This window comes from Narcine bancroftii, chromosome 1, assembly GCF_036971445.1.
Source record: "Narcine bancroftii isolate sNarBan1 chromosome 1, sNarBan1.hap1, whole genome shotgun sequence".
Taxonomy (NCBI): domain Eukaryota; kingdom Metazoa; phylum Chordata; class Chondrichthyes; order Torpediniformes; family Narcinidae; genus Narcine; species Narcine bancroftii.
The window spans coordinates 119,374,605-119,401,017 of NC_091469.1; the positions used below are offsets into that span (position 1 = coordinate 119,374,605).

The 26,413-nt window shown below is 38.2% G+C and overlaps 1 protein-coding gene across 9 annotated transcripts in view; it reads left to right on the forward strand.

Annotated features, from left to right (window-relative positions):
• Positions 1-26,413, forward strand: part of arhgef28a (Rho guanine nucleotide exchange factor (GEF) 28a) — a 378,379-nt gene that overhangs the window by 185,167 nt on the left and 166,799 nt on the right. For all 9 annotated transcript variants that reach the window (XM_069937151.1, XM_069937160.1, XM_069937184.1 and 6 more), the window contains 3 exons: positions 8,810-8,934; positions 10,729-11,075; positions 24,367-24,574. In XM_069937151.1, the coding sequence (XP_069793252.1) occupies positions 8,810-8,934; positions 10,729-11,075; positions 24,367-24,574 (680 nt within the window). The remainder of the gene's footprint in view (positions 1-8,809; positions 8,935-10,728; positions 11,076-24,366; positions 24,575-26,413) is intronic.

Sequence of the window (26,413 nt, forward strand, 5' to 3'; positions counted from 1 at the left end):
CTGAAATTTATAATAAAGGAATTGAAGGATATGAAAGATCCTTCCATTTAATCAAATCCATTTTAATCTTTTTCAATAAAGGTACATAATTTAACATATAAAGATTGATAATTTCCATTCACAGTTACCCCTAAATAAAGCTTTTTCCGCATCAAGCGCAACCACCATTGGTTGGTTGGGATGCTGTCAATCTAAGAATATTATCAGAAGCACATCTATTCTTAATAATACCTGTTTGATCTGAATATACCAACTGAGGTAAATATTTAGCAAGTCTATTTGCCAGTACTTTAGCCACTATTTTATAATCCACATTTAATAAAGAAATTGGTCGATACGAAGCTACATTCAATGGATCTTTATCTTTCTTTGGAATCACTGTAATTATCGGACTTGAACAAGATTCCAGTAATGACTGAACTTCAGTTATTTGTTGCAACATGTCCATAAATATAGAAAATAAATATTCATAAAACACTTTATAAAATTCCACTAAAAATCCATAATCACCTAGCGACTTTCCATTTGGCACCTCTTGTATAGCTTCTTTAATCTCAGAATCTGAAAATTGAGCTTCCAATTCCTTTACCTCTTCCTCCCCAAAACTTCCTCCCCAAAACTCCCCAAAAATTTAACTTAGATAAAAAAGATTCAATAGAAACATCATCTTCCTTTCCCTCAGAAGTATACAATTTCTGATAAAATGAATAAAATTGGTTATTGATTTCCTGAGGTTTATAAGTAACTATTGAATTCTTTTTAACAGCATTAATAGTTCTAGATATTTATTCCGTTTTTAATTGCCGAGCTAATACCTTATGAGCCCTCTCACCCAACTTATAATAATGTTGCTTAGATCTTTGAATTAATCTCTCATACTGATCTGTTTGTAAAGTATTATAATGTAATTTCAACTTAGTTAATGCTGGTTTCTTATCTTCTGTAACCTTCTTCTGAAATTCCTTTTCCAACTCAGTAATTTGTTTCTCCAATGCCAAACTTTCTGCCAGATCCTGTTTTTTTTTAACTTTCATAGAATAACTAATAATTTGACCACGCAAATATGCTTTTAAAGCCTCCCACATTACAAAATTACTACTAACTGAATTAGCATTTTCAGCCAAAAATAAAGCAATTTGTTCCATAACAAAAGTAATAAACTCTGGTTTCTTCAGTAACATTACATTAAATCTCCACCGGTAAGTTGATGGCAACACTTCAGAACCTACACAAGAAATAAACCACATAAAATGATCGGATATAACCCAAATCTTATATTCAGCCTACACTACTCTAGCCTGCAAAAGTGCCGAAATCAAGAACAAATCTATTCCAGAAAATGAATCATGTCTAGATGAATAAAAAGAAAAGTCATTTTCTGTTGGATTTATTCTCCTCCAAACTTCAACTAAATTCAAATCTTTCATCAAAGATCCCATTTGTGTCGCCATCTTTGATTTCCTTATACTTTTTGGAGATCTATCTAGTAATGGATCCAAAACACAATTAAAATCTCATCCAATCAAAATATTTTCATTGGCCTGATTTAATGTTAAGAAAGCCTCAGATATAAATCGATCATTATCCACAATAGGTGCGTAAATGTTCAGCAATGTCCATGGTTCTGCAAAAACTTTACAATTCACCATCAAAACCCAACCAGCAATTTCCATAAATGATTTCAACTCAAACAATAATTTCTTATGAATCAAAATCACTAAACCTCTTGCCTTAGGATTAAAAAAAGAAGCAATCACATATCCAACCCAATTTCTCTTTCATTTTTTTATATAAGCCAGTACACGTTTACACTTAATTTGATTATTCAATCCCTATACATTAAAAGTTGCAAAATTCAAATTAGACATTTCTTTACCCTAACAATACAATCTTCACACTATTACAGAATATTGCTCTCCTTGCTAAAAAAAAAATCCCTTGTAAATAAAATAACCCTTCCCCCCCTTATATAGATATGGATATTAATCAGCCTCCGAGTTGGGCCAAGGGAAGAGTTAGCCTGTATTTCTGAATTTGATGTTCACCAGTTTATACATACGTGGAATTTGAATTTATTGCAGGGATATGATATGCCAGTTAAAGATATGGGTTAAAAGAAATGATGTTATAGGAACAAGGGTAAATTATCAATTAAAACTCCATTATATCAAAATCAGCTTATTCCTTTTTCAATGTTTAATAGGTATCTAAAGATATGGTATTTTCAGGGTATAAAAGTAATTCACGATTGTTTTGAAGAGGGACAATTTCTTTTTTTTTAATCAATTGAGGGAGAAATTTAGTATACTGATAAATTCTTTATTTGTGTTTTAACAACTTAGAGCTTTGATAAGGGATAATTATGGTAAAGAGATGAGTTTACTTAAGTTTATGAAATTTGAATCTTTGATTTCCTTTTTCCCAAAGAGAGGTTTTATTTCAGATATGTATCGATTGTTACAGGAAACTATGGAAAAACCGAATTTGGAGAAATCTAGAAATAAATGGGAAAGCGATTTAACTTATGTTATACCTCAAGAGGATTGGGATGTTATGTGTCATGAAGGGATAACTAAATTGACTAATGTAAGATATGGTTTGGTTAATTATAATTTTTTGCATCAGTTATACTTGACTCCTGAGAAATTGAAAAAATATGGATTTAGTAATTCAGATCTTTGTTTTAGATGTGGGTTAAGTACTGGAACTTTTTTGCATTCAGTTTGGCCTTGTGATAGGGTACAACCATTTTGGAAAAAAGTTAGGTTGGTTTTGGAGAAACTATTTAAACTTAAATTACCATTGATCCAGAGATTTTTTTTGTTGGGTTATATGGTTTCTTTGACTGGCTTGGGGTTGGATAAGTTTCAAATTGCATTTGTACGTTTGGCGTTATCTGTGGCATGAAAATGTGTAGCAATTACTTGGAAAGATAATGTAGAGATTAATATAGTACGTTGGCATAATGAATTGAGATCTTGTATTTATATGGAGAAAATAACATATAATTTACATGATAATTACTCTTTTTTGTTAAAATGTGATCATCTTATTTAGAATATATGGGTTTTTGGAAATATCTTAAAATATTGTATATATTTTATGTTTTATTTGGCTCCCCTTGAGGGGGCTGGCTGAGGGGTGGGAGAAAGATAGGTTTATTATATTGTATAATCATCTTTTTTTTGTTGTTGCTATTGATTTTGTGTTGTTTTTAAAAGTTTTAAATAAAGTTTAAAAAAATTATTTAAGTTAAACATTACATTTAAAGAGTTGTGATTGGTTTTGCATAAGATGATGTGCAAATTCTGTCCACTGTTTCTGATGGAATCCTTCATCCCTTTCTGATGAAGGGATCTCAGAGTTGTCTTGCAAATGAAAACTGATGGAATAGGGAAAGGAAACCTCACTAATATGGGACTAGTTTTATCTAATTGTCAAAATTTATGTTGATCAAAAGTGTAGGATTAGTAAAGGAAAAACCCATGAAACTTTTAAAAAATCTTCAGTAGTTCATGTTTTAGTTTCAACATGTTCACTTTATCCGTGTTTTACAAATTCTGCATGGATTTCTATTTAAGCCACATCAAATTTAGAATTTTTGTCCTTATTTTGAAATCCATGACTTTGATCTCCTAAATCCGTCTTTCCCTGCAACTGACATAGGCCCTTTCAGGTGGACCAAACACCCTCGTGTAAAGGCGAAGATTATACCTTTTTGCGGCTTAATACTTACCTACCTGAATGCACCGAGAGTGCCTCTGAGGTGCTGATGTCATCCTCCTTGGGAGGGATGATTGGCGGACTGCTGCACTCCGCTGACTCACCTGAATGTTCAGCCGCGGTAAGCGGCTGATTAGGTGTGGGCTAATGACTCCAACTTCCCACTACCTGACAGCCCTGCCTCACAGGGGAGAAGTCGGTCGGGGACTTTGGGGCAGGGGAGGTCTGCGAGAGCAGTCAGGGCAGGGGGGGGGTCTGCGGGGCTGTTGAGATGGGGCGGCTGCTTGGGGACATCGGGACAAGGTCAGCCGTCAGAGCAGGGGAGGTCTGCGGGGCCTGTTGGGGCTGGGGTGGCTGATGGGGTCGTCGGGGCAAGGGCAATCAGCGGAGCAGGGGCAGCCATTAGGGCAGGCGAGGTCTTTGGGGCTGTTGGGGCAGAGGTGGCTGGCAGGGAACATCAGGGCAGGGGAGGCCTGTGGGGGCCGTTGATGAAGGGGAGGTCTTCAGGGGCCATTAGGGCAGGGGCAGCTGGCGGCAGTCAGAGGGGCAGGGGAGGTGTGCAGGGGCTGTTGGGGCAGTGGTGGCCTGTGGGGGACATTGGGGGATGGCCAATGCAGGCTGTGACAGCCTGTCTGGCCGCACTGGCACTTCACTGGGATTTTCAGTTTTCGGGGCCGCTCTCTGCGGCTCAAAATGCGGCATAGCAATGACGGTCTTCCCTACCCATATTTCCCCATGCAGCTGGAACTGTTCTTTGAAACACAGAGTAGTTCCTCCTCTGTGGGGGATTATGGGTAGGAAAGACGGCCATTGTTATGCCGCATATTTATGACAGGTGGGACTGTGGCACCAGTTGTCCCATCTTCATGTGGACTGGAGGGTGCAATGAGGCACGTCTGGATATGAATGGGATGCTGGAGTAGCCTTTTAGGGCTGCTGCCTGAAAGGTGAGTTTATGGCGGCGCATTCGCACAGGGCGAACCGGCCCCGCTTGTAACGCCACGTGGCAGGGCATCCCTGGGAAGATGGCGCTGTTGGGAGTTTCTTCCCCAGTCGAATCTCCGGCGTGTCGCGCACCCCAGGCAGCTTCTGTGACATCATCACGCACGTGGTGACTGAGCCAACACTGCCCTTAAAGGGGAATGCGCCAAATTCAAATAAAACAGACATTAACGACCCTCAATGTGGTGGCTGTGTTTCTTTCACTACTCACACCAACACAAGTTCATAGTTTTCAATCCGCTCCTGTTGCCAGCATCAAGGCAGAGGGTTGACCTGAGATGGCCCATAGATAGTTGCATTTCTTCAATTAATCATCCCTGAGCTAAATTTGTTGGATCTTTAAATACCAAAACCCAACTCTGATCTTTCCTCCCTCAACATTTACTGCTTATTCCTAAACCTTTGACTGTTTTTGGCAATCTATTCTTGCATCTCCTTATGTGTCATGGCGTAAAACTTGTTTGATGTTATCTCTGTGAACTGTTCCATGAGTTTCTTATCTTAAAAGTGCTATGTAAATAAATCAGTTGTTAAAAGATTGAGAGAATGGCAGAATTAAGAGTGCCTCTTCTTGGATTAGACACGAGTAACTCCCAGAAGTTAAGAAGATAATCCCAAATAATGAGAGAAATTATAAATAGACATTACCAGCTAAAACTTTTCTTTATCCCTAATTTACAGTCAATATCATTGTGTTGCAATTAGACACTGTCCATTAGATACAGGAAGAAATCAAAGATTATCACAGAAAATGAAATGTGATTGTACACTATAGGATTTTATGGGCCATGAATCCCTATCTCAACATTAAAGCACATCTTGTATCAATGAGTCATGCAAGCTGCACCCAAGGTATGCACAATAAGCAAAAGCAATCTCAGTCCAAGTGCAAAATTCTTTTGATGTCTGTCCAGCTACATTGGATTACAGACGGGATGGGCCAGTCACAGGAAATAAACTCTGTCTTACACCTGTGCTATTTATGAGAGCCTTCATTATTTGATGGAAAAGTTAATTGAGCTCAGCTGCATGAAGCTGCTCGAGTCAGATTTTCTCCAGACTTGTGCCTACACTGTTCTGAAGTAGTGGCTACTGTGTGCCAGTTTTGCCAATTTTTAGCATGTGATTGTGTTCATTGCAATCTTGAAGAAGGCTCGCCAGCCGATATTCTCTGAGGATATTTATCTGTCAACAAAGACTATTGCAAATTTCTACATAGGTACTGACTTGTTGAATCTCTGTATGGTATGAAGGTGCCAATGCACAGGACAGGAACAGGCTTCAGAGGGTTGTTAAGTCAGCCAGCACCATCATGGGCATTAGTCCACTCCATTGAGGACACCTTTGAGGCAGTGTCTCAAGAAAGCAACTTCTATCAACAAGGACCCTCACAACCCAAGTCATACCCTTTTCTCACTGCTTCCATCAGAAAGGAGATACAGGGGCCTTGAAGACACACACTCAATGTTTCAAAAACAGCTTCTTCCTCTCTGCTATCAGGTTTCTGAATGCACTTATGGATCCTACCTCACCTATTCTCTTTTGTGCACTATTTATTTATCTTAGAAATGGTTATTTACAAAGTATAATTTATAGTTATTTTTGCACAACGCTGCTATTGCAAAACAAATTACATGATACCTGTGTTACGAGCCCAGAGGGCCCCAAAACCCAGTAGCAATAGATATTCACCAAGACAAATTGTTACTTAAACAAAAATTGCTTTTTCTTATCTTTAAACATGAAAATAGAATCAAACTTTAACTTATCACTATTGACTTACTTAACCTAACTTAACCCCCTTCTAATTCTAAGTGCATGTGTATGTAGTGTGCGTGTAAGTTCAGAAAGGTTCTTTGGTTCACAGTCCAATCTCACTTCTCATTCCTCCAAATTCACTGGTTGCAGGCAATTCTTAAACTGGGCACAGAATTTAACATTTATAAAGTTTACCAGACTTTGATGCTTGGAAGGTAAATGGTCACCACACAGGAAGTTTCTTGTCAGTTTTCAGAGAGAGATTTGTTGTTCCAGGACCTCCACAACTGATTACGTTTTACTCAGCCACTCCAGTGTCTTGCTGGCTAAACTTTCCCCTTCAGGGTTCTCCAGATGATAACCTCTTTCTTTCAGGTGACCACAGAGTTCCTTTTTGTTTTTCTTATTCCAAGTGAAACATTAGACAGCCAGTCCTCTCCTTTTGTATGAACCACAAGGGCTTTGACCAGGCCGTCTTCGAAGTGGGGCTTTCCACAAGCTTTCCAGCTTGTCCTGTTCCAGTCCCAGCTGCTGCTGCTGACTGTAAAACTGCAGAACTGATCTCTCTCTCTGAGAAAAAGCTGTTCAACTCTTTCTGCTTGCAAAACTACATGACCCTCTTAGAACAGCAAGCTCTACTCCAGACAGAAGGCGGCTCCGACAAGATCTTTCATCTGTTGCCTTTTGTAAACAACAATCCATTAGTGAAGTCTCTTGGGCACTCTCCAAAGCTCTTGCAAAAGCTGTGGAGCCGATATGTCTAGCAATAGCAGAGCTCCAATAATTCAAATAAGATCTGTTTTAAAGTGTTTGTATGTAACTTACTCTAACAAACCTTTCCCAATTTATCTCCCAAAAACATATCGATATACTCTGTCACAACTGTTTATGACAATAATTCTGATTCTGTTTCTTTTCTTTGTTTTAATCTTTTTGCTTCTGATTCTGAAGAGCCATACTCATTCTATAAACACCAGTTAAGGCTCTAATAAGGCAGTGTACAATTCCATTCAACGTTGTATTCATTCCAACAAAGGTTTATTTCATTGTTCATTTCGGCAAATTTTGATATTTGAATATTGCAATTTTGATCTTATCAATTCTAGTGGCACTGGAAACCAAACCAAATGCAGGAGGAGAAATTTTTCAATATTATTTGACAAACATCAATGAACAATCATTGCAATATACATTTTTGATATGATTGCCTTAGCAAATATTCAGATTTTATTGTAACCATTAATTTTGGGGATGGTGCAGTGCCTTGTCCTCTGGCATTCATGTGGACCTTTGGCAATGAGACTGTGGGAAACTGATCAGTTTCTTTAATTTTTAATTTAGACATAGCCGACGAGCCAGTGCTGCACAATGACACCCATTTAAATGACAACCCCCGGAAAGTTTTGAAGGATGGGAGGAAACCGATGCCCCCAGGGAAAACCCACACAGACACAGGAAGAATGTACAAAGTCTTTCCAGAGAGCGCGGGATTCGTACCCCGATCCCAAACACTGGTGCTGTAACAGTATTGCACTGACTGTGCTGTTCTGCAGCGGCATTTTTTGAGGAAGATGGGACTTTAAATTCTAGAGTTGTCTAACCATTCTAGTTAAATTTCATTTACATTGTGGACAATTATCCACCAAAATATGCTCCCCACATAGATGTCAAAGGCATTTTTGTTAATGCTTAAAAAAATGATAAGCTGAAGCTTTTTTGCAAATAATTGATAAGGTACAAATGAATTATGGATCAGACTAACAAAAAAATTGCAAGTGACAAATTTTAACATGAAATTGCACCGTATGCAACATACTCAGATAAAATGAACTTTTGTCAGGGATTTTAATATCCATTATTCTGTTGATGCAACTGTCATAAAGAAGTGCTGTGTACGCAGCAAATGAAACTTAGGAAGATCAAAACTACATCACCATTCTCAAAAAGCAAAGTAATTTTTCTAGCAGAATGCAATAGATGAAGGTTAAATGCCCTCAAACTATGCGTCTAAATCTCTGACTCCAATAGACCAGTGTAAAGGAAGAGAATAATCTAGTTATGTTAATTCTGATGGGAAGACAGTATCACTTGATGCAAGTCATTTTATTTGCTCTCTCAGAATGCAAGCATTTCTCACAGTAACTTCAAAATACATAGTTTTTGATGAAAAGTTATTGTACTATTGTACTGTTTAAATGCCAATGAATGTTTTGAGCCTGATTTCAGGGCCATGTCACTTTTTTTGAGATGATAGAGTCACTGTTTCAGTTGATTTGAACATTCTTTTCTAGTCATTATATGTTTGTGTTTTTTCTTCTTACCATAGTGTGTAAACATACTTTGCCAGAATTCCTCATGTCAAAACCACACCCATCTATTCCTCTAACAAAGATTTCTTCCACATCAAATGAAAAAGCAGAAATTTATGCCAATTATATGGTCGTGGATCAGGTAAACTATGCTAAAATGTTTTAAACTATTTCTGACCAGGCCAAATACATTGGCGATCGACTTGTCTAAATGATTCATGTATTAATATTAATGGAAAGCATTTATTTGTTATTAACTGGAGTTAAAGTGTGCTGTTTGTTAAATAATTCCCCGCAAATAAACTTCAATAGTAATTCATTCTATTGGGGAGTGCTAAATCTGTGCAGTGCATTTTACTTTAGAAACACAGAGTACAATGCTCCACAATACCTATTGTAGATAACCGGTTATTACTGTCAGACGTTTAGAATTGAAAGGAGCATGGTCAATGTATGAGTGGTGAAAAAGTGATAAAATATGAATTTGCATTTGAAATTCTCTCCTGAGGTGGAAATTTGGGTGGTGCAATGCCAAGTGAAGCGGAATCCTCTCACACGTTTCCTCTGTTGTTTGATTAATTGGCCGCTATAAATTATTCTGAGTGAGCCAGTGAGTGGTAGGACATAAGAGAAGTTGAGAACATAAAAAAATATAGGATGAGTGTAAAATTGGTGGTTGATGATTCAGTGGGTAGAAGTGTCTGTACTGTATCACTCTGACTCTGAGGGGGAGGGGATGCATTTTGGAGTAGAACGTATACAGAAGAGTGATAGGGCATTAAGGAATGTTGATGAGCAGAGAGGCCTAGAGCTACAATTCCATAGTTTCCTCAGGTGAGGCCCATGTCAATAGGGTAGCGAATAAAGCATATGGTATGCTTGTCTTCCTAGGTCAGGACTCAGAATATAAGAATTGGGACATGGCATTGTATTCTTCCAAGGCATTGCTTAAGCCACATCTGAGTATTATATACAGTTCTGGTCACCGCCATATGGGAAGGATGTGATTGCACTGGAGAGAATGCAGGGCAGATTCCCTAAATTGTTGTCTGGTTTGGAGGACTATAGTTATGTGGAGAAATTGGATAGGCTGGGCATATTTTCCCTTAAGGAAATGAGGCTGAGGGGTGGCCTGAGGGAACTTTATCAGGCTATGAGAGACATGGCTTGGGTAGATCGTCAGAATATTTTCTCGTGGTGGTGGTATCAAAAACAAGAAGGCATAGGTTTAAGGTGAGAAGAAGGAGTTTCGTAGGAGATCTGAGGGACATATTTTTTTACACAAAGTATGGTTGATATCTGGAACACACTACCAGGGAGTTGGTGGAACGAGATATATTAATATGCCTAAGAGTCATTTTGATACTGTAGGTGCTTAAATTTGCAAGGCAGAGAAAGATAAATTCTTAATTTTGGCAAATGGGATTAATATAGACAGGCAAATGGTCATCATGGAGGGTCTGGGCCAAAGGCACTGTGCTGCACGAGGCTCTGATTCTGACATCACCAGCAGTTTTAGCAGTCTGCATTGGTCTGTTCAATCTCATTTGCAAGTAATTGATAATGTTAAATAGCTCACGTGTAGGACTTATTCTAACTATTCAGATCCATTTTCTTCTGCATGGCCCAGTATTAGTGTTTACCTGCTCATATGGGAATCATCTCACAAGAGGAGAAGTAATGGAGTGATGAATAATATTCGATGGGACCAATACATAGCCTGTTTGCTTCAGGTTTTTGTTTCTGATGGATGTGAAAAAGCACCAATGCTTTAATATGTTTGAGGGATACAGTAAGCTACAGACTGCCTTCATGGCCTATTAAATGTTACAGTTCAATCTAGTAATTCGGAACAGAATAAGGACAATACGCTATCAATGCTTTTTTCAATTATGTTAGTTCAGTTAATGATATGCTTTTTCTCTTATCTTTTTAGGTTGATGAGAGTGGTATAAACTATATTATTGATAATGTTACCACAGAAAATGATAATACTGAAAGTGCACAGAGTGAAAAACCAGCAGAAGAGAATCTTGGTCAAGTTAATAACAAGTCTCCCTCAAAAGAGTTCAATACATCAGCTCTATTGGAGACTAATGAACACAGGACATTTTCAAGTGAAAGCCTTGATGACCAAATAGATAATGCTTCAATTCTCAAAGAATATCAGGATAATTTATTGGAACAAGTTTCCAATTTGTCTTCACCAGATAGTGTTTTCTGCCAGGGCGACGACTGTGCCAAAGCAGAAACTCCTTCCATGAGTATCAACACTAAGCAAAGGTATGTTGTACTTCGATGACAGTTTTGTAGTTAAATCCATGGTCAATAGATTCTTAGATCTGATCAAACCAGCTTAATTTCATGTAAATCCTGACACCTCCTTCGATGTTACCTCTACCAATCTTGTCTCCTCTGATGCCACAGCCTCCTGTGCTTCCATAGCCACCTGGCCTTCTCTCCGTTTCAGCAGTAGATCTGAGCTCGGGCATCTAAGTCACCATCCCTGGGCCCGAGTTCTCTTTATTGATTAGGAAACTGTCAGCCCCCAAGTCCCTTCAGGAGTCTTGCTCACCATTGGCACCCTCATGAATCCCAGGCCTGATACCTGGTTCCCACAAGCCTGTCTCCAGATGCCCACAGCTTGCTGTGAGGCTCTTGGTTGCTAAGACCCTCGCTAGTCTGCTACTGTGATCATTTTGCTTTGTTTGGTCCTCTCCTAGATGTCTAAGTCTTGGCAGGTGGGGGTGGTTTTGCCAAACATGGACGCTGCCATCTTGGGCATGTACCTCTGTCGGTAATTAAAACACCACCGGCTCCATTCTGAAAATGATTTAGACCTGTTTGGGGTCATTGGGCAAGATGGCAGGCACTAGGACCCTGCTGAGAAGTACTAAAGGATGCACCCTTGCTCCCTTGCTTCTCCTAGGTCCGTACCAGCAGCAGAGCTTTGATCTCATTCTGAATATGGGATTTTGTTAACGCATTTAGAGAAGTCCACATGGCATGCAACAAATGCACCGCCCTCATCAATATATTTTGTTGCCTCTTTGAAAAATGTAATCAAGCTGGCAGCCATGACTCTCCTTAACAAAATCTTGCTGACTAACTTTGATTAAACCCTGCCTTTCCCATTGTGTGAATTTTGAGACTTTGAGATTTCCTCCTTCTGCCTTTTATGATTTTTCCTCGAAGAAGGGCTCAGGCCTGAAATGTTGGAAATATATCTTTGTCTCCTATCGATGCTGAAAAGACCAACTGAGTTCCTCCAGCATTTCAATACATTTACTACAATCACAGCATCTACAGCCTATCATATTTTCACGCATCACAGTAACAGGCCCTTTTGGCCCAATGATCCTGTGCCGCCTAATTATGCCCAATTGACCTACAACCTCAATATGTTTTGAAGGGTGGGAGGAAACCGGAGCATCTAGAGGAAACTCATACAGGCACTGAGACAAACAATACATTATCCTTACAAAAAGTGCCGGTTTCGAACCCAGGATGTGAGCGCTGTAACAGCATTGTGCCTACCCACTAACCATGCCATTTGTTACAGGTACACAATGCTTTATCCAGAACCCTTGAGGGACAGTGTGTTCTGAATTTCGGGTTCTTGTATGATGAATTACAGAATTTTAGAGACCAATGCAGCAAGTAATTAAGAGAGTAAATAATGTATCATCCCTCACTGCAAATTGGTATGAATTTATAAATAGGGACATTTTTTTACAATTGCCCTGGGTGTTGATGAGGCCACAACTAGTGCTCTTTTTAATCTCTTTCTCCCTCTCTCTTTGTTTCCTTCCCCCCTCTCTCTCTCATATTCCTTCTTAAGTTTTGAATATTAATCTAAAATGTTGTTATCTTCTTGCTTGTGGAATTCAACTATGTTACTTTTCCTGGAAGCAGTCTCTTCCTGATATTAGATGGTGTAATGTACTTGAGGCATGCTTGGAATTCTAAATCTGACAGTATGGTCACAGTTCGTTTGCCAGAAGTTAGTTAGTGAAGCTTTAGAACTGTTGCCTGGTGTATGTAAGCTCCCAAAGCATTTGTGGAATTTGAAGTTCAAAACCTATTTCACATTTCAGTCAACAAAAATATTCTCTAGAAACAATGATTCCTTGAATCTTTCTACATATAACAACATTACCCATCCAAAGCACTACATGATATCAAGATTTAGTGAATAGTTCTTCAAAAGATCAATGTGTTAAAAGCTTTTAAATCAATTTATCCTGGTGTCTAAAAATCCAAAAGCACAAAATCAATGGGCACCATCATTAACTGAGACAGGAGAATGGGTAACAAATTTAGTAGAGTGTATGGCAATAGAGAATAGGAGAATGATTGTAATGTTTACAAATATTAATCTAATTTTACTTCATGACATATGTTCAGTTTTTGCTGGGTACAATTATATTGGTTAAAAAATATAATCTTTCTGTTCAATATTGGGTTTAATAGATTTTAACAATTAAAGTGAACCAAGCTTAATCCTCCAGATTCATGCAGGATTGTTCATCTTCTTCATTCATTCGATTAACTTTTTCAATGAATGATGGGACATTACAGCACAGCTGGGCCACAATTTTGTGTTGACCTATAGAAACCAACTCAACATACTTATTTTTTCTTAAATTTAAATTAAGGGATGCTAACACTCAACAAACTAAACCTTCCTTACCTTAAACCCATAAACCCTTATTTTTCTTGTATCTATGAGCCTGTCTAAGAGGCTTTTAAATGTCCACATTGTACCAGCTTCCACTACTCTCTGTGTAAAAAAAAAAACAACCCTGACTTCTCACTTAGACTTTCCTTCCCTCATCTTGTACAGATGACCTCTGGTGTTTGCTACTCCACCTTGGGAATAAAGATGCTTGCTCTCCATCCCATCTATGCCTCTCATAATCTTGTAGACTTCTATCTATTAAGTACCCTCTCATCCTTCTTCCCTCCAAAGAGAAAAGCACTGGCTCTGTTAGACATAAGACATATCCTCCAATCCAAGAATCATCCTTGTAAATCACCCCTGCACCTTCTTCATAGCCTCCATATCCTTCCTGTAATGATGTAACCAGAACTGAACAAAATATTCCAAGTGTGGTCTAACCAGAGTTTTACAGAGCTGCAACATTATCTCATGACTCTTAAAATTAATCCCCCCGACTAATAAAGGCCAGCATAATATAAGACTTCCTAACTACCCAATCAACCTGCGAGTGCTATGGATTTGGACTCCAAGGTCCTTCTGTTCTTCCACACTGTTAAGAATCCTGCCATTAATCAAGTACTCTATCTTCAAGTTTGACCTTGCATCATTTCACATTTATCTTGATTGAACTCCATCTGCCACTTTTCTGCCCAATTTTGCATTTTGTCTATATCCTATTATAACCTACACTATCCACAACACCTCTAACATTCATGTCATCTGCAAACTTACCCATCCCTCTACTTCTTTGTCCAGGTCATTTACAAAAATCACAAAGAGCCGAGGTCTCAGAACAGATCCCTGCAGAACTCCACTAGTTACTGATTTCCAGGCAGAATAAGTTCTATCTATTAATGCCCTCTGTTTTCTGAAGGCAAGCCAATTCTGAATCAACAGAACCAAGGTTTCAAAAATCCTATCCTTCATGACTTTCTGAATTAATCTACAGTGCGGAGACTTGTCAAATGCCGTATTAAAATCCATATACAGCACATCTGCTGCTGTATTTTCATCAATTTCTTTTGTTACCTCCTCAAAAAACTCCAGTAGGTTCATGAGGCATGACCTATCCGTCACAAAGCCATATTGACTATCCCTCAGAAGACAATACTGCTCTGAATGCTTTTCTCAATCAGGGGGATGATATTTGGCATTCTTCAATCCTCTGGTACCTCCCCGGGGCCAGGGAGGGTGCAAAGATAATTGTCAAAGCCTCAGGAATCTCTTCTCTTGCTTCCTATAGATATCTAGGGTATATTGTGTCCAGTCCAGTTGACTTATCAATCCTAATGACCGTGGCGTAGATAAGGTTGGGGGTCGGTAGGGTAGGGGGAGCAACTGCTCCCCCAAGCACATTCTACAAAAGTGTCACCTTTGTGATGTGTGTGCTCAGTGCTCAGTCTCCTGTGATGCGCTGGTGGGCCACCAGCACATCACAGGAGTCACTTCTGAAGAATGTGCTCAGGGGGAGCAGTCTGGCTGCTGGCATCTGGGGAGGAGTAGCTCCAAATGTATTTATTTCTCCTTGGCTTTCAAAATTATAATAAGTTAGTTATAAAAGGTGTAAGTGGAATTAAAATAATACAGTCTTGGAAGAGGATGTAGGAACTCTAACTCTAACTCCTACCCCCCACATCCTGATCCGACACCGTTGAAAACTCAAGTGTGACCTGCCACTCAACCACTGACTCACTATCTGGTATGTGTTGTGGCGCCTTTTTTATGGGTTCAAGCCCCCTAACTTTAGAAACTGGCTATGCCCCTGCCTACATGTCCTCCTTCTTAACCACAACATGCTCCAACACATAAGCTTGTTCTATACTGACCTCACATTTACCAAGGTCACACTTTTGGTTTCTATTCCAACCTTCATTTTCAATTGAAAATATATTAACGAATTTTATAATTGATTATCTTTTTTACCACTGATCAGCATTTTGGTGTTTCAATTCCCTCTCAAAAATGTTCTGAATTTCCAAATGTCAAAGAAAGAATTATTTAAAGTAAAAAGAATAAGTTGATTCTGCTTTAACATCATCTTGGTAATTTGATAATTCTTAATTCCTCTTTCCATATGAATTCCAATCCATACCTTAAATAAATATGTTAAAATTGGTAATTCCATTTTTCTTTTCAAAAATTCATCATTCCATTTGTACAAAAAATGCTCTGGTTTGATTCTCCTATTTTATTCATTTTGATCTGTATCCATGCTGTTTTTTTTCTCCAGTTTGATAACAGGAGGATTAAAAACCTTAGTTGAACTGCTTTATAGTAATTTTTTAAATTTGAGAATCTTAGTCCTCCTTGTTCAAATTTCCAGGTCAGTCTTTCCAAGGCTATTCTTGGCATTTTATCTTGCCAGAGAAATTTTCTTATATTTTATTTAATTCTTGGAAAAACTTCTCTGGTATAGGAATGGGTAATGATTGAAATAAATATTGCAATCTTGGAAAAATATTCTTTTTCTTTTTCTTTGGCTTGGCTTCGCGGACGAATATTTATGGAGGGGGTAAATGTCCACGTCAGCTACAGGCTCGATTGTGGCTGACAAGTCCGATGCGGGACAGGCAGACACGGTTGCAGCGGTTGCAGGGGAAAATTGGTTGGTTGGGGTTGGGTGTTGGGTTTTTCCTCCTTTGCTTTTTGTCAGTGAGGTGGGCTCTGCGGTCTTCTTCAAAGGAGGTTGCTGCCCGCCAAACTGTGAGGCGCCAAGGTGCACGGTTTGAGGCGATATCAGCCCACTGGCGGTGGTCAATGTGGCAGGCACCAAGAGATTTCTTTAGGCAGTCCTTGTACCTCTTCTTTGGTGCACTTCTGTCACGGTGGCCAGTGGAGAGCTCGCCATATAACACGATCTTGGGAAGACGATGGTCCTTCATTCTGGAGATGTGACCCACCCAGCGCAGCTGGATCTTCAGCAGCGTGGACTCGATGCTGTCGGCCTCTGCCATCTCGAGTACTTAGATGTTAGTACTCGAGTTCACCTTGATACAATTTACCCTTCCTATTAAAGTTATTGGTAAATCTTTCCATCTTTTTAAATCCTCCTCAATTTTTTAAAATAGTGGTAAATAATTCAATTTAAATAAGTTATTTAAATTCCTGTCAATTTTTATTCCTAAGTATTTAATTGTTTCTTTTTGCCACTTAAATTTTGTCATTTGTTTACTTTGTGTATAATCCCTGTCATTCATAGGCATTATTTCACTCTTTTCTACATTTACTTTATAACCTGATAGCAGACCATATTCTGCTAATCTTAGTTATTTTCTTCAATGATACCCAAGATGATGTTAATGCAGAATCAACTTATTTCTTTTACTTTAAATAATCCTTTCTTTGATATTTGGTACAGTAAAGGTATAAAGAGGATCAAAGATTGTTTTTAGGTTTTTTTTGACTTTTGAACAAATGAAAGAGAAGTGTAATATCCAAAATAATACAATTTTTTCATATTATCAACAACTCATATTTTAAAAAGAAGCTAGGCATGAATTTTAGACATCTGGAACAGTGTTAATTTGAATATTTAATTACAGACACATTTATTGAGAAATTTATGACAAATATGAATATAAAACTGCAAGACCCTATGAAGAATAAGGAATTATATAAATCAAAACGAAGATGGGAGAAAGATTTAAATATACAAATTCAAGAAGTGTGGTAAAGGCTGTGCCAAGAGAATGTAACAAATACAATTAATGATATATAACAAATGGTACAATATAATTTTCTGCACCATATAAGTTACATGGACTCAATTCAAATTGTTCTGACATATGTTTTAGATGTAATTAAGAAATAGGGACTCTATTACATTCAGTTTGGTCTTGTGTAAAAGTAGAAAGTTTTGGAAAGATTTGAATATATTATTGGGATAAATTATGAAGATGCAAATACCAAGAGACCCAAGAATATTTTTACTTGGTAATTTATATGAAACCAATATGAAATTAAAGTTAGATAAATATCAATAAAAGTTTTTGAGTGTTGCAATAGCGGTTGCAAAGAAATGTGTGGCAGTAAGATGGAAATCAGACAATTTTATAAGGTTGGATAAATGGCAGACTGAAATACAAAATTATGTACCATTGGAAAAGATTACTTATAGTTTAAGGAATCATCTTGAGAATTTTTATATGATTTGGAAACCATATATGGATTTCAACGGTAAAAGTCCCTCTACCTCGTCCATAACACCCGCTCCTCCAAACTAATATCCAGAGGATAAAATAATCCTGTTAGATTAATATGAATAGTGTTCAATATATAAATCCAGGTGTTTTCTTTCTTTTCTCTATTTGGGGGGAGGGGGAACTAAATAAAAATGAATTTTAAAAAGTTCTAAATTTCCGAATGTCAGGACTTCAAGCATGTATGTACTTCAAAAGGCAGAAAGGCAGAGAGGAAGATATTTCAGTAAAGGGACAGAATTCATTTTCACATACCATACAAATTTATATGAGGCAGATTCTCATAATACCCTTCAAGTTCTGCTCTCATTCAGCACTTTTCAACTTCTTGCTTTTGAGTAATACGTGAAACCTGCAGTATAATTTCTAATCTTGCTTGTAATTCAATAAGTGTCTAGTTCCTTAATAGGATCACTTTGATCATAACTGTCCTGCTCTTCTAGAGCTAATTGTTTGTCTATTTATATCTTTAATTATTACAACAAAGGAAGAGTTTTGTTGTAAATTTTATATTTATTCACCCATGCTGGTTCCATCACCCATGCTCTTTCCCTTTTTATTTCTCTGTGACCTTGCAACTTATTTTTGTTCACTTAACAATCAAATTCTCCTTGATTCTTATAGCACATGCAAACACTCAGGGGTAATTTACAGAAACCATTTTGCCCCCCAGTACATCGTTGACACATGCAAGGAAACCTGGGGAAACCCACCCAGCCATAGTGAGAATGTGCAAATTCTGCACAATATTGAACCCAGGTCCCTGAAGCGGTCACACAACAGCACTGGCTCGTCTATGAAGACCCTTACAAATCGATTGCAAATACATCAATTTTTCTTTCTTTGTATGAATAGTTTCCTTTCACATAAGCTTGACCTTTTCTTATATAAATCTCAGATGTTTCTGTGTTAAATATAATGATGTTTGATACTCTTTGCTGGGAATGCCTTTTTGCCTTTCATCCAAACTTCTTTAATTCCTGCCTGTGTTTTCATAATCTTGCTTGTAATTGATGGTTTCTTGCCACTGACATTTGTTTTTATCTCATTATTGTAAATTTAATTTCATTTTTCATCTAGGGTACATTACATTTGAATGGTCTACAATTTCCCATCAAACTACCTTGCCTATCTTGACCCTGAAATATTTCTTTCCTGTTAATGGTTTATCTTGTAATCAGCTTTTCCAATTTTCCTTTACAAGGTTCTATCTTAAATCATTAAAACTAGCCCTTTTTTATGTTCCATTGTCCCTTTTTTATCTGTTTCCATAATTGTTTTAAACTGATTTATGTTGTGAAAGGATATTTATTGATTTTTGGATTGCTATAAAAAATGTACGTGTCTCCTGGGTGTGTAACCTAATTGGTTTTTGGAGAGAGGATGATAGTTAGAAGACATGTATACAGAAATTCCAATGAAAATCCCCATTATCTTTACCATCTAGAGCAGGTGGAGAAAAGGCTGTCAAATCCAGCAATAAAACACCCCTTTCCTGTTGGCAAATATACATTTGCCTCAGTAAGCTTGGGGAAAGCTGTCTTTACAGGTTTATTTGTGCTGTTTCCATCTTGATAATGACCCCAAATCCATCTCCACAGCAAGAACAAATCTAATTGTAGCTATCAAAGGCATTATGACTCCACTCTGTGGCTCTGACATGTTGCAAAATGTTATGAGGAACTTCAGAAAGATTAAATCTATAATTCAAATATGTATACAGCAGATAAACTTCTCATTTGTTCACTGGACTAAGCACTTTCCTTCTGGGCATTAAGGACATTGCATTTTGTAAGCACATTTACTAATCAGAGAGAGTATCACAGCTGCACTCTGGATATAATGGCAGCTCAATCACTGAGGCAGATTGGGTAGAGATAAAAATAAAGAAGATACAAGTGCTCTTATGGGGTTATACTAAAGGCCTTCCAAGAGGTAGAGGAAAACGTATTTTGGCAGATAATGGAAAGGCATAAAAACAACAGTGTTCCCCATAGATTGGGATTTCCTTAATGTCAGAGGCTTAAATGGGGCAGGTTTGTTAAGTGCATTCAGGAGGGTCTCTTAGCATTATGCAGAGAGTCCAACCAGGGAAGAGGCCATGATAAGCCAGATGACATATGGAGATTCAAAGTTGTATTCCTTTAGAAAAAGTTACATATAATTTAAGAGGTAAATGTTCTGTATTTTTACAAGTTTGGAGCCTGTACACTAGAATAGTGAGATTAAAATTATTATTTTTTTCTTTGTTTTGAATTCTCCAAACCAGTGAAGTTCCCGAAATGAGTAATAGTTTTTGGAAAAATGTCCATTTTGGGATTCTTGAGCATCATCTGAAACAATCCAAATTAATATATTGTTATGTTATTATGTATTTTATATTAGACTTTAGTTATTGGGGTTAGTAACGGTTGGGGGGTGGGGAAGGATTTAGTTGTTTTTTTTAGTTTTAGTAATTTCTTTTTAGTACACTATTTTTTCCTCTTTTTTATATATTATCAACATATATTTGTAAACACTGTAACCTTGTGATTTAATATTAGTTGTTATAATTATCGTATATGTGTGGATTTAAATAAAATGTTCAAAAAGAAAACAAAGGCATTTGCAAATCTTAGAAAGCTAAAATCAGACAGAGTTATGAGTGGCTGGAAAGAGTTCAAGCAGGTCATTAAGAAGGTCAAAAGGGATCGTGAAATGTCCTTGGTGAGCAGGATTAAGGAGAATCCCAAGGCATTTTATACTTCCATTAGAAACAGAGGGATATGGGGGTCTTTATCTCATTGAAAAGGACCATGGAATGAGATAGGATGGAAAGAAAGCATACCCTGAGCTTGCCTTCATTAGGCAAGGCATTGGATATAAGAGTAAGGCATATAAAGCTTTGGTTAGGTTGCACAGGAATATTCATGGACAGCTAAATCATGCTGTGCCAGCTTTTGCCATGCATGTAGTTGGAAAAAGATCAGGTACATTAACCCTTTGGATTCTGGCCATTTCTAGCCTTTCATAATATATACTGCGGATTGGAGTATACAGTACCAACACCAGTATGAACCAGCTGGTCGTTCGGTATAAAACTAATCCCAGAAAATGGGGACATGGAGTATATGTGCTTGTTGGTAGTTTCTGAAAGCAGGGACATGGAGTCCCAAGGGTTAAAGTGAATTGCATATGAAGTTCCTGATCCAATTTCACATTTGCATATTTCATCTGGAAATGATCGCTAATGTGTATTTTTCAGATAAAACTGAGTTTTGAATGATTGGTACCTAAAAATGTGTGCAAGTCAAACCAATTTCATAGAACTGGATTTTTGAGAATCAGCAATTACATTTTGCTTTTCTTCTTTAGTACAATGCTAGTTTAGTAGACTGTCTTATTTAAAGTATTTGTTTCAATATTTCATGCTCATCTAAGTTTCTACTTGTAGAAGTGTTCAACATTTTCATAAAGACCCTTATTTTTGTTATGTCTTGTTTTTATTCAATATCTCTGGCAGTTTTTGTTTTAAATATAATTTACTGAATTATGTTAACCATTTTAAAACCAAAGATTCAAGCAATTTCTCAAAAATTCAGTTTAACCAGAATCCGAGGCAAAATGTTGAATGAAATGGTCAAAGTATAGTGTTGTACATTAGTGAGACATGGTTGCAGGAGGGATGTGATTGGCAACTGAATATCCCTGGGTTTCGTTGTTTTAGGTGTGATAGAGTCGGAGGGGCAAGAGGAGGTGGGGTTGCATTGCTTGTCAGGGAAAATATTACAGCGGTGCCTAGGAAGGATAGATTAGAGGGCACATCCACGGAGGCTATTTGGGTGGAACTGAGGAGTAGGAAAGGAGAGGTTACACTTGTAGGGGTGTATTATAGACCACCCGGAGGGGACCGAGGCCTAGAGGAGCAAATCTGTAGGGAGATAGTAGATATTTGTGATAAGCACAGGGTTGTAATTATGGGAGATTTTAATTTTCCACATATAGATTGGGAAACACATTCTGTGAAAGGAATGGATGGGTTAGAGTTTGTGAAATGTGTGCAAGATAGTTTTTTACAACAATATGTAGAGGTGCCGACCAGAGAAGGAGCAGTGTTAGATCTACTGTTGGCAAATGGGATGGGTCAAGTGACGGAGGTTAGTGTTGGCGAGCACTTCGGGTCCAGTGATCATAATGCCATCAGCTTCAATGTCATTATGGAAAGAGAGAAATCAGGGCCAAGGATTGAGGTTTTTGATTGGGGAAAAGCTAGATTTGAGGAGATGCGAAAGGACTTGCAGGGTGTGCATTGGGACAATTTGTTTTATGGGCAGGATGTAGTAGAAAGATGGAAGTCTTTTAAAGATCAGATTTTGAGAGTGCAAAAGCTTTATGTTCCTGTTAGGTTAAAAGGAGGGGCAAAAGGTTTGAGAGAGCCGTGGTTTTCAAGGAATATTGGAAACTTGGTTCGAAGAAAAAGGGAGGCGTACATTAGATATAAGAAGCATGGAGTTAAGGAGATGTTTGAAAGATACATTGAATGTAAGAGGAATCTTAAGAGAGGAATTAGGAAAGCTAAAAGAAGGTACGAGAAAACTATGGCAAGCAGGGTGAAAACAAATCCAAAAGAGTTCTACAAATATGTTAATGGTAAGAGGAAAGCTAGAGACAAAATTGGTCCCTTAGAAAATCAGAGTGGAAAACTGTGTGTGGAACCTAGAGAAATGGGGGAGATATTGAACAGTTTCTTTTCTTCGGTATTCACTAAGGAGAAGGATATTGGGAGATGTGGGATAAAAAAAGCAAATTGGGTAAATATGGGGAATATAGAGATTACAAAAGGTGTAGTTTTAAGGCTTTTGAAGAATATAAAGGTGGATAAGTCTCCAGGACCAGACGGGATCTTCCCCAGGACATTGAGAGAAGTGAAGGAGGAAATAGCAGAGGCTCTGGCGGTAATTTTTCGAATGTCATTAGATATGGGGATAGTGCCGGAGGATTGGCGCATTGCGCATGTGGTTCCGTTATTTAAAAAGGGTTCAAGGAGGAAGCCTGGCAACTATCGGCCTGTAAGTTTGACGTCTGTGGTAGGTAAATTAATGGAGAAAATTCTTAGAGATAGTACTTATAAACATCTGGATAGACAGGGTCTGATCAGGAATACTCAACATGGATTTGTGGGAGGAAGGTCATGTTTGACCAATCTGATTGAATTTTTTGAAGAGGTGACTAGGAATGTGGATGAGGGTAGCGCAGTGGATGTTGTCTATATGGACTTCAGTAAGGCCTTCGATAAGGTACCACATGGAAGGTTAGTTAGGAAGGTGCAGTCTTTAGGTATAAATTTTGAGATAGTCAAATGGATTTAACATTGGCTGAAAGGGAGAGGCCAGAGAGTGGTAGTGGATAATTGTCTGTCAGGTTGGAGGCCGGTGACCAGTGGTGTGCCTCAAGGATCTGTATTGGGCCCATTGTTGTTCGTTATATACATTAATGATCTAGATGATGGGGTGGTGAATTGGATTAGTAAATATGCAGACGATACTAAGATAGGTGGAATAGTGGATAATGAAGAAGGTTTTCTAGGATTGCAGAGGGATTTGGGCTGCTTAGAAAAGTGGGCTGAAAAATGGCAGATGGAATTTAATGCTGATAAGTGTGAGGTGCTTCATTTTGGTAAGAAGAATCAGAATAGGACATATGTGGTAAATGGGAGAGCATTGAGGAATACAGAAGAGCAGAAAGATTTAGGAGTGACGGTACATCGTTCCCTGAAGGTAGAAACTCACGTGAATAGGGTGGTGAAGAAGGCTTTTAGTATGCTGGCCTTTATCAATCATTGCATGGAATATAGGAGTTGGGAGGTGATGTTGAGATTGTATAAGACGTTGGTGCGGCCTAATTTGGAGTTCTGTGTGCAGTTCTGGTCGCCTAATTATAGGAAGGATATAAACAGAGTGGAGAGAGTGCAGAGACGGTTTACCAGAATGTTGCCTGGGTTTAAGCATCTGGAGTATGGGGAGAGATTGGACAGATTGGGTCTTTATTCTTTGGAGCGTAGAAGGTTGAGAGGGGATTTGATAGAAGTATTTAAGATTATGAAAGGGATAGACAGAGTGGATGTGGATAGACTATTTCCGTTAAGAGGAGGAAAGATTAAAACAAGAGGACATGAGTTAAGAATTAAGGGGCAGGGGTTTAGAGGTAACATGAGGGGGAACTTCTTTACTCAGAGAGTGGTAGCCGTGTGGAATGAGCTTCCGGGAGAAATAGTGGCGGCGGAGTCAAATGTATTATTTAAGAAAAGGTTGGACAGGTATATGGATGAGAAGAAGATGGAGGGTTATGGGCATTGTGCAGGGAGGTGGGACTAGAGAGGGGTGTTTGGTTTGGTGCAGACTAGAAGGGCCTAATGGCCTGTTTCCGTGCTGTAATTGTTATTATTATTATATTATTAATTGCATAACATACATTTTATTTCATCACTATTAATTGTCATCAAAACTTAAACTGTAATGTGATTTGTTAATGATCACATGGAAAAGTACCCTGACAATGATCTGCAGTGTGTCTTTTAAAACTAACGTTGATGAATTTTAAATTTTCAAGGAAAAGACATCACATAATAATATTGGTTTGAGTGCATTTTCATATTCACTAATTGTTTTTGCAGGTTCAACTTTGATAACATGGATGCAGACAGTGAAGGAGAAGAAGTTTCTGATCGATCTCAGGGTTCATGTACCCCAAAGTCTCCAAACTCTGTCGTATTATTTCCGAGCAGTGGGGATGAACTGGACTCGTTTGAGACTCACCAAGAAACTGAGGAGAACATAAAGGGACCTGAATCCATGCTTTTATCAAGCAGCTTATTGTCCAAGGTACTCAGATGAATTCTGTTAGCTAGAAACTGAACTAATGCTTATATAATCTGGGTATCTTGCAAGGGCATTTGCAAGATAAATTCTCTATTCAGGCAAGCGCACACAATGTTTTTGAATTATTGAATGATATATTTTGAGGTTAATTGAAGTTGATTTCTTAATAGAATTTTTAAAAATTTGCTGTGAAGCCTCTAACATCTTTTTGCTTAATTTTTCTTGCTGATAATGGTCAGTATTAAAACTTGGCTGCTTCAATAGAAATTAACAACCTCTTGATTTCTCCCTCGTTTTGATTCATCTTAATTTTCTTGCATTTATTTGTTTCTTTAAAAATAAACAATGAAAATTGGTAGCATTTGCGTTATATTCCCAAGGAGAGACATGTTCCAAGATAGCGTTCACATGGAATTTAATCCTGATTTTGAGAAAATTTCGAAGGTTCACGGTCTCACTCTCTCTTGTTGCTTTTCTTTCTTACCCTTGTTCTTGCAAAATACGATTAATTAAATGGCAGCAATGGTTCTTTTTTGAGTAAACATTCTGATCTGTTCCTTGATGTCATTGTTGCTCTATTCTTGCAGGCACCATGTAACAAAACAATGCAGTTCCCTGTGATTAACTTCATGTTATTTCACTCATTGCTCCATTTGCCTCTTCTGCTCTGTAGAGATGACCATTCGAATTTTGCAGTAATTTTTTTTTCGATAGAATTGTACCTTCTTGTAACATACCAATCAACCATGTAAGGTAGAAAAATGGTGTCTGATGTGCTATTCCCTTTTACAAACTTTGCTGCAATTGTTTCTCACCAGAGATTTTAACAATGAAATTCATAAAGCCTTGAGAAGTTGATTTACTTTGATTATTAAACTAAACATTGGGGCTTGGCCATGCCAACTTAAGTTACTGTATATTTGTGGTGGAACCACTGTATAGCTGTTAGCACTGTCTGCATGAATGTACTGTATGGTCTTGCCCACCCCTCTATCTGTGACTTCTCCCCTCATAGTCCCCATAAAGTCTGTTACACCCAAACCCCTCCCTCAGTACCTGCCTTGGAATTGGGCCAGCAACATGCGAGATGTGCTGATGTTTTATGGTAATTGAAGCCGATTAATCGTTACTTCTAGTCTAATGTGGCTAATTGATAGTGCTACAATTTAATCACCATAAATTTCATGCCATGGACAAGCCAATATGGATCGATAAACTAGACATTGACCCTAAGGACCTGGAGGCCTCCATCAAATTCGATCAATGCCCTGCCTCAACACATTCATGAGACACAAAAACGTGCAAAGTGAAGAAAATAAATGGGACCTGCTCTTCGCATAGGTTGGCCACCACATTTTTCAAATGATCAGAGCATGCAATCCTTGGCCGCCATGGAGCTCCTGCAGAGACAGTATCAGACCCCGACGAATGTCATCTATGCCAGGTACCTTCTGGGCAATTGTAGACAAGCACCTGATTAGTCGGTTGATGAAAGCTTGTGGGTCTTGTAGGAGTTGGGGCGAGTCTGCAGTTGCAGAGATGTCTCTTCTGCCGTCCTCTTAAAAGAACTGATATGAGAAACATGAGTAGTTGGATTTAAGTCTGATAACATCCAACAGTCTCCTGGAGAGGGTGATTGAATCCTGCAGGAAGTTGTTAACCTGGCAGAATCGGTCGAGACAGTGCAGCTAAATGCGGAGGTCTTCTCTTTTGGAAACACAGCCGCCATGTGGGAAGCCCGGGTGCCGCCATCTTGGGATGTGGGATCCCAAGTTGCCATCGATACCATTGAGCTCCTGAACTGCTTCTTCTGCATCCATGCTAAACATCCTCATAGGAGTT